The 8,639-nt window shown below is 44.2% G+C and overlaps 1 protein-coding gene across 1 annotated transcript in view; it reads right to left on the bottom strand.

The window, feature by feature from the left end:
- Positions 1-8,639, bottom strand: part of LOC124004663 (delta and Notch-like epidermal growth factor-related receptor) — a 78,963-nt gene that overhangs the window by 20,274 nt on the left and 50,050 nt on the right. The window contains exons 4-5 of the mRNA XM_046313335.1: positions 4,239-4,402; positions 598-746 (exon numbers count right to left, since the gene is read on the bottom strand). Of these exons, the coding sequence (XP_046169291.1) occupies positions 598-746; positions 4,239-4,402 (313 nt within the window). The remainder of the gene's footprint in view (positions 1-597; positions 747-4,238; positions 4,403-8,639) is intronic.

Genomic DNA, 8,639 nt, shown 5'->3' with positions numbered 1-8,639 from the left:
CTCCCCATAGTGTGGTGTGCTAAATCACCCTGTAACAATGCACCCGTGTGGGGGGAGGGAACGAGTTAGCAGGACCTCAGTCTATCACACGTCTCCTCTCTCCTCTCCCTCCCTTCCTCTCTTCTCTTTTATTTTCTCTCACTCTTCACCTTGGTTCTCTCCATTTCCTCTCTCTACTCCTCTGTGCAGCAGTGATCAGTGTGCTAACAGTGACGCCCCTAGGGATCTAGCAAGAGGGGGGGCCCCAGGGAGTAGTAGAGATGCAGGACTTAAGAACTCTGTCTCCATCCCACAATACCTTTCTGGCAATAAGGCATGGTCTTTATTCTGTCTTGCTTATCTTTTTCTCCTCTCAGTCTCCTGTTCCTATGTTACCGCATAGTGTATCATCAAGACAATAATATCGCAATCTTACAATATTCTGCTGAATTACAGCAGTTACCTTCCAGTATATTGAGGGGAAAACCTGTTTTCTGAATATTGAAAGTGACATTTTAAGCCTTGAAATATTGTTCACAGGATCAAGCCCAAAGACAAGGGACTGATTCACCAACTCAAGGGCAGCTGACATCACATATCTGATTCCTGACCTCTTACCATAGAGGGCTGAGTGATGCACTTCCCCTTCCCAGAGCATTGTGGGTCGCTGAAGCGGCTGCCAGGCTCCACACAGCTGCTGGCCTTCACTGTCAGATTGAGACGCAGGGTGACCTCCGAGCCACTGGGGGCGCCCATGCGCAACACACCTACAACGGGAGAGAGAAAAAACAGTTATTCTAAGGTCCTAGCTGATTCACCTTGATAAATATGAAAAGGCTGACTACATGTGAGCAATATTGAACAAACTGCCTATTTAACTAGAGAGAAAATGGTGGTTGGGGGGTGAGGGGTTGACAAGGACTTAGGTACAGAGGCTAGGTGCAGAGAGAAGTGATGGTTCCTTGCAAAGAAGATTATGTTTAAACTAACAGAAGATTAACATCATTGTGCGCAACATTGACCAGAACACCTTACGTTTGACAAATGTTCTAGGAGGGGTTGCATATGGATCATTGCCTGGATAAGACACCTCTAGCTGCCACTGCAAAAGAAAAATGGATTCCTCGGCGACCAACTATTAGAGTAATGTTGAAGAAAAGGCCATGTGAGCAAATATGAATCAAAACAGAAGCATCCATTTTAAAATAGACTCAAGGTGAAGATTAACAGTCATCGTTATGAACCTGCTCTGAGCCAATAAGGCGTGAGCACAGCCAGGATAAGTCATTGCCACAGCAAAGCCCTGCAGCCAATCAGGAGTCTGGACAAGCTAGTCGCCTAACACCTCGCCATTTTCTGGTTAGATCAGCCCAGTGACGTCTGTTCCTCACAACACAAAGCTCACAAATGCACAGTCACTGCTCTTCTTGTATGCTGCACTCCCATGCAGTCACACACATGCTGCGTTTAGACAGGCAGCCCAATTCTGATATTGTTTTCACTAATTGGTCTTTTGACCAATCACATCAGATCTTTTCACATCAGATCTTTTTCAGAGGTGAACTGATTGGTCAAAAGAGCAATTAGTGAGAAAAAAATCTGAATTGAGCTGCCTGTCTAAACGTAGCATTAAACACGCACACTGTAAAAAGGACAACTTCACCGCATCAAAGGGACGATGGACGGGGCCATGTACCGTCAAATCTTGGGTGAGAACCTCCTTCCCTCAGCCAGGGCATTGAAAATGGGTCGTGGATGGGTATTCCAGCATGACAAAGACCCAAAACACACGGCCAAGGCAACAAAGGAGTGGCTCAAGGAGAAGCACATGAAGGTCCTGGAGTGGCCTAGCCAGTCTCCAGACCTTAATCCCATAGAAAATCTGTGGAGGGAGCTGAAGGTTTGAGTTGCCAAACGTCAGCCTCGAAACCTTAATGACTTGGAGAAGATCTGCAAAGAGGAGTGGGACAAAATCCCTCCTGAGATGTGTGCAAACCTGCTGGCCAACTACAAGAAACGTCTGTCCTCTGTGATTGCCAACAAGGGTTTTGCCACCAAGTACTAAGTCATGTTTTGCAGAGGGGTCAAATACTTATTTCCCTCATTAAAATGCAAATCAATGTATAACATTTTTGACATGTGTTTTTCTGGATTTTGTTGTTGTTATTCTGTCTCTCACTGTTCAAATAAACCTACCATTAAAATTATAGACGGATCATTTCTTTGTCAGTGGGCAAACGTACAAAATTATCAGGGGATCAAATACTGCTTTCCCTCACTGTATATGTATATTTTACATTCCACTCTGTATGCCAACATCAGTATTTCATTCACACCATCTGTCTCATGTACATACATGCATCCATGCACGTGTGGGAACGTGTGTGGGAACGTGTGTGCACGAGTGGGAACGTGTGTGGGAACGTGTGTGCACGAGTGGGAACGTGTGTGCACGTGTGGGAACGTGTGTGCACGAGTGGGAACGTGTGTGCACGTGTGGGAACGTGTGTGCACGAGTGGGAACGTGTGTGCACGTGTGGGAACGTGTGTGCACGAGTGGGAACGTGTGTGCACGAGTGGGAACGTGTGTGCACGAGTGGGAACGTGTGTGGGAACGTGTGTGCACGAGTGGGAACGTGTGTGCACGTGTGGGAACGTGTGTGCACGAGTGGGAACGTGTGTGCACGAGTGGGAACGTGTGTGCACGAGTGGGAACGTGTGTGCATGTGTGGGAACGTGTGTGCACGTGTGCGTGTGTAGTGCATGTTTTTGCATGTGAGGCAGATTAGTTGGGATGCACACAAGCAGACATAAACACAGCTCCACAGCAGTCTTGCTCTCAAGGACGTGACTCATTTATTATCCAGAGTGGTAAACCGCCAAACACGATGACAGAAAAACAACTCTTTCTCTCTCTTTAATTCTCTCTCCCCTTCCTCTCCTCTCTCCCATCCCTCACTCTCCCTCTATCTCTCTCTCTTCTCCCCCCCTCTCTCTTGATGTTGTCCCCCCCACAAACACCATCTCCTCAGACAGAGCCGCAGGATCTCAGGCGGAGTGTCTTCAGCCAGCACAAGGTCAGTGGACAGACAAGCTGAGACATGACAAAGCTGTGTTGTTATGGAGGCCACGCACAGGGGTCAAGTAGAAAATTCACTCAAGGGTAGGACACCAATTATGACGCCACACCTGCTGGGATCTACCGAACCCTCAGGGTGTACGTGAATGTAACATTCCTCATTGAAAATAGAAAGACTTAGCCATAAAATATGCAGAAAGATAACAAAATTGAATTCCAGAGCCAAGTGTTTATGTGCGCCACCCCCATACAAATGAGCCATTATCATACTTTTTATGGATATTGTGTTCTTGATTGACATTTCATGCAAATTACTGATCCAGACAACTCGGAACACAGCAGAGAATGTGAATGGTAAAATTGAAGACATGATGGAATATCATACTATCTTATTCATGGCTCTGACTTTGAGGTACCTTACACCAATAAACTACACGTATGTTCTACGTATACATATGTATTATATGCACTTTTATCACTAGATGTGCTATGCAAGGATCCATTCCCTTGGAGTTGAAGATAGCCATCTCTAACCCAAAATGCAGTATGCACCAATGACAGGTTTGGAAATATGGAAGTGATAGTGCCATAACACATATGAATATATGTTTACCACCAAGTGGACAGGCAGAATAGAGTAACCTATATTCCTCCATATGGTTTTTAACAGTTGTATTGAAGTGGCAGAAAGCCTTCTGTTCCACATGGGAACCAATAAGATTACATAAGTAAGTCAATTGAGATGGAGGAGGGGCCTTACTGAGGAAGTAATTGTGTCTTATGCACTACACCATCAGATGTGCTACTGGATTCATTTCTTAGGAGATTGTAACCTCTTACCATAAAACATACGCACCAGTGGCAGGTAAACAAGTGCTTGCTACATGTGTCTAGGTTTCCCACAAGATGGACAGGAGGAGAGAATAACAGAAGAAAGTTCCTTCCTCCATACTATTTTTTTTGTTTGTGACCAACTTTTAATTTGGGGGGGGGGGTACAGGTGCAAACACTATCAAGGAAATGCATGCAAAGATAACCCAAACCACCCCTCCTCCACGTCTACCCGCCCGCATCCTCCCTCCCCACCCGGAAACCATGTTTCCCACCCCCCCACCTCCCGAATCCATATAGTTTTTTTTGTAGCAGTATTATTGTAGTTGTGGAAGTGCTTCCTACTTACTGAGGAAGTAGTTGTGTCCCAGGGGGAGGAAGTGGTCAGGGACAACCAGTCCATCTGAGACCTGCTGGAACCACATGATGGTCCCCTCCACCAAGGAGGAATTCTGGAAGCCATCCTTGTCAACACGCCACAGGACAGGAGCGCCACTCACATTCACCACAATCCTGAAGAGAGAGGGAACAAGAGAGAGGGGAGAGGGGAGGGGGGATAGAGAGGGAGAGGGGAGGGGGGATAGAGAGGGAGAGAGAGGGAGAGGGGAGGGGAGGGGGATAGGGGGGGATAGAGAGGGAGAGAGAGAGAGGGAGGGGAGATAGAGAGGGAGAGAGAGAGGGGAGAGGGGAGGGGGGAGAGGGAGGGGGAGAGAGAGGGAGAGAGAGAGGGAGAGGGGAGGGGGATAGAGAGGGGAGAGAGAGGGAGAGAGAGGGGGATAGAGAGGGAGAAGGGAGAGGGGGAGGGGGGGAGGGGGGGGGATAAGCGAGAGGGAAGGAGAGAGAGGGGAGAGAGTAGAGGGAGGGGGTAAGCAAGAGGGAAGGAGAGAGAGGGGAGAGGGGAGGGTAGAGGGGAGGGGGGAAGGGGGATAGAGAGTGTAAGAGTGTAAGCGAGAGGGAAGGAGAGAGAGGGGAGAGGGGAGGGGAGGGGGATAGAGAGGGGAGAGAGAGGGGAGAGGGGGAGAGGGAGAGGGGAGGGGGATAGAGAGTCTGAGCCAAACACTTTTGTTACCAGCCTGCTACAGTGCTTTCAGAAAGTATTCATACCCCTTGATTTATTCCACATCTTGTTGTTACAGCCAGAATATTTAAAAATAATACAATTACAAAAATTCACACTCATCTACACACCCCATCATGACAAAGAGAAAACATGTTTTTTTAAACATTTGAGCAAATTGATTTTTTAAAAATTATATACAGAAATATCTAACTTAAATAAGTATTCACTCCAAATTGAACTTAGGTGCATCCAATTTCTTTGTTCATCCTTGACATGGAGTCCACCTGTGGCCAATTCAATTGTTTGGACATGATTTAGAACGAAACATACACGCCTACAGTAGGGTCCACAGTTGACAGTGCATGTCAGAGCAGAAACTATAACATGAAGTCCAATGAACTGTCCGTAGATCTCCGAGATAGAATTGTGATGAGGCATATATCTGGGAAACCATTTCAAGAGTGTTGAAAGTTTCCAAGAGCACTGTGGTCTCCATCATTGGGAAATTGAAAAAAATGTGAAACTACCCAGACTCTGCCTCGAGCTGGCTCTCCAGCCAAACTGAGCAACCGTGCAAGAAGGACCCAATGACCACTCTAACAGATCTACAGAGTTCCTTGGCTGTGATGGGAGAACCTGCTAGAAGGACAACAGTCTCTACAGCACTTCAACAATCTGGGCTTTATGGTAGAGTGGCGCATTTAGAAGCCACATTATACACCTGGAGTTTGCAAAAAACCACATGTGAACAACTCTGTGATCATAAGGCAAATTATTCTGTGGTCTGATGTGACAAAAATTGAACTCTTTGGCCTGAATGGAAAGCGGTATGTCTGGAGAAAACCAGGCACAGCTCAGCACCCGTATAACACCATTCCTACCGTGAAACATGGTGGTGGCGGCATCATGCTATGGGGTTGCTTACAGTGGCAGAGGCTGGGAGACTGGTAAGGATAGAGAGAACAATTAATGGAGCCAAATTACAAGCAGATCCTTGATGAAAACCTGCTTCAGAGTGCAAACAACCTTGGACTGGGGGCGAAGATTTGACCCCAAGCATACAGCCAAAGCAATGCTGGAATGGCTTTAGATCAAGAATGTGAAAGTCCTTGAGTCAAAGCCTAGAAATCTGTGAGAAATGCTGTTCACCGCTACTCCCCATCTAACTTAACAGAGCTTGAGAAAATCTGCAAGGAAGAATGGGGGGGAAATCCACAAATCCAGATGTGCAAAGCTGATACAAACATACCCAAAAATGACTCAAAGCTGTTATCGCCGGCAAAGTATTAACTCAGGGGTGTGAAGTATCGACTCAGGGGTGTGAAGTATCGACTCAGGGGTGTGAAGTATCGACTCAGGGGTGTGAATACTTATGTAAAGTAGATATTTCTGTATTTCAATTTCAATAAATCTGCTTTCACTTTGTCATTATGGAATATTGTGTGTAGATGCGTGAGAACACAACAAAATGGGAAATGAGTCAAGAGGTATGAATACCTTCTGAAGGGACTGTAGACGTTCTTATAAAACACACAAAACCCTGTGCTAGTAGGATGGGATAGTGGACATGAGTAATGCCTGTTCCTGTCTGTCTCAGTGGGGGGTACTATACTGCTCACTGTGGTGACTGTACAGCCCCGGAGGCCAGGGAGTGGAGTTATGACTGATGTGGTCAAGGGCCATTACTCATCTGACTTTGGGCCAATTACTTGAAGAGAGAGTCTCTCTGCACAGACAGAGAGTGTCAGCAAAGCAGATGCACTCTAACTCAACACAAGACCAGCTACACTCCCAGACTCCTCCCACTGGCTAAGTCACTCAATGATAAATAAAACACACACACATAAGTAAATAAGAAAGCATTGACCTTTCGAAAGCCTTCGATACTGCTGACAATTTTTTTGTTGTTGCATAAATTACAAACTCATGGGCTTCGAAATAGAGACCTCGAACTGGTTTAGGAGCTACTTGGTTTATAGGAAACAGTTTGTTTCGTGGAACAGCGCAGTATCAGAGTTCAAGAACCTGCTCTGTGGAGTTCCTCAAGGTTTGATCCTTGGTCCATAGCGTTTAAAATGTATGTTAATGTCAGTTTTGATTGATTGTACACGTTATATTGTTTGCTGATGACACCAACATCTTTCTGTCTGATAAAGATGGTCAGAAATTGATCGTTAAAATGAATTCGTAATAAAACAAATTTAGACGACTGGTTTAAAGCAAATAAGGTGTCTTAAAATTAGGGCTGTCAAAGTTATGCGCAACCTGTTTATCGTTTACACCGTAAATCATGTCTCCAATTCTTCACCGCATGGAAACGTTCAAGAACACGTGTTTTAGTAACAGACCCTTTTAAGCACAGAACACAACATGGAACACAGCTACAGTCAATGCTTGTGCATTAAAATAGCTGAAGACTTGTGTGCCTCTAGCCAGAATATGTAAAAGTTATGCCCGATATTACCAGAGTTATATTTTTTCTTTCTGCCGCGGATTCGTGTGCATGTCGTGGGCCATTTTAAAATAGCGCGTGTGTGTGCTGTGCGCAAGTGTAAACTTCAAGAACATTGATAAGAGGGAGTAGACCTACTTAAACATTGATAAGAGGGAGTAGGCCTACTTTAACATTGATAAGAGGGAGTAGGCCTACTTTAACATTGATAAGAGGGAGTAGGCCTACTTTAACGTTGATAAGAGGGAGTAGGCCTGCTTAAACATTGATAAGAGGGAGTAGGCCTACTTAAACATTGATAAGAGGGAGTAGGCCTACTTAAACATTGATAAGAGGGAGAAGGCCTACTTAAACATTGATAAGAGGGAGAAGGCCTACTTAAACATTGATAAGAGGGAGAAGGCCTACTTAAACATTGATAAGAGGGAGAAGGCCATTATTGATAAGAGGGCTAGGCCTACTTTGTTGATAAGAGGAGAAGGCCTACTTAAACATTGATAAGAGGGAGAAGGCTATTTAAACATGATAAGAGGGATGTAGATCATTTTAAGAGGGAGAAGGCCTACTTGTTTGATAAGAAAGGCCTATAAACATTGATAAGAGGGAGAAGGCCTACTTAAACATTGGGAGCATTAATAGCTGTATGTTACAGTGACTTTTGTGTTGTTTATGGTGAAAATGCTATTTAAACATTCTGATGTAGATCATTTTGTGTTGTTTATGGTGAAAATGCTATTTAAACATTCTGATGTAGATCATTTTGTGTTGTTTATGGTGAAAATGCTATTTAAACATTCTGATGTAGATCATTTTGTGTTGTTTATGGTGAAAATGCTATTTAAACATTCTGATGTAGATCATTTTGTGTTGTTTATGGTGAAAATGCTATTTAAACATTCTGATGTAGATCATTTTGTGTTGTTTATGGTGAAAATGCTATTTAAACATTCTGATGTAGATCATTTTGTGTTGTTTATGGTGAAAATGCTATGTAAACATTCTGATGTAGATCATTTTGTGTTGTTTATGGTGAAAATGCTATTTAAACATTCTGATGTAGATCATTTTGTGTTGTTTATGGTGAAAATGCTATTTAAACATTCTGATGTAGATCATTTTGTGTTGTTTATGGTGAAAATGCTATTTAAACATTCTGATGTAGATCATTTTGTGTTGTTTATGGTGAAAATGCTATTTAAACATTCTGATGTAGATCATTTTGTGTTGTTTATGGTGAA

This window comes from Oncorhynchus gorbuscha, linkage group LG19 (genome assembly GCF_021184085.1).
Source record: "Oncorhynchus gorbuscha isolate QuinsamMale2020 ecotype Even-year linkage group LG19, OgorEven_v1.0, whole genome shotgun sequence".
Classification (NCBI taxonomy): domain Eukaryota; kingdom Metazoa; phylum Chordata; class Actinopteri; order Salmoniformes; family Salmonidae; genus Oncorhynchus; species Oncorhynchus gorbuscha.
This window is presented reverse-complemented; position numbering and strand designations above follow the sequence as displayed.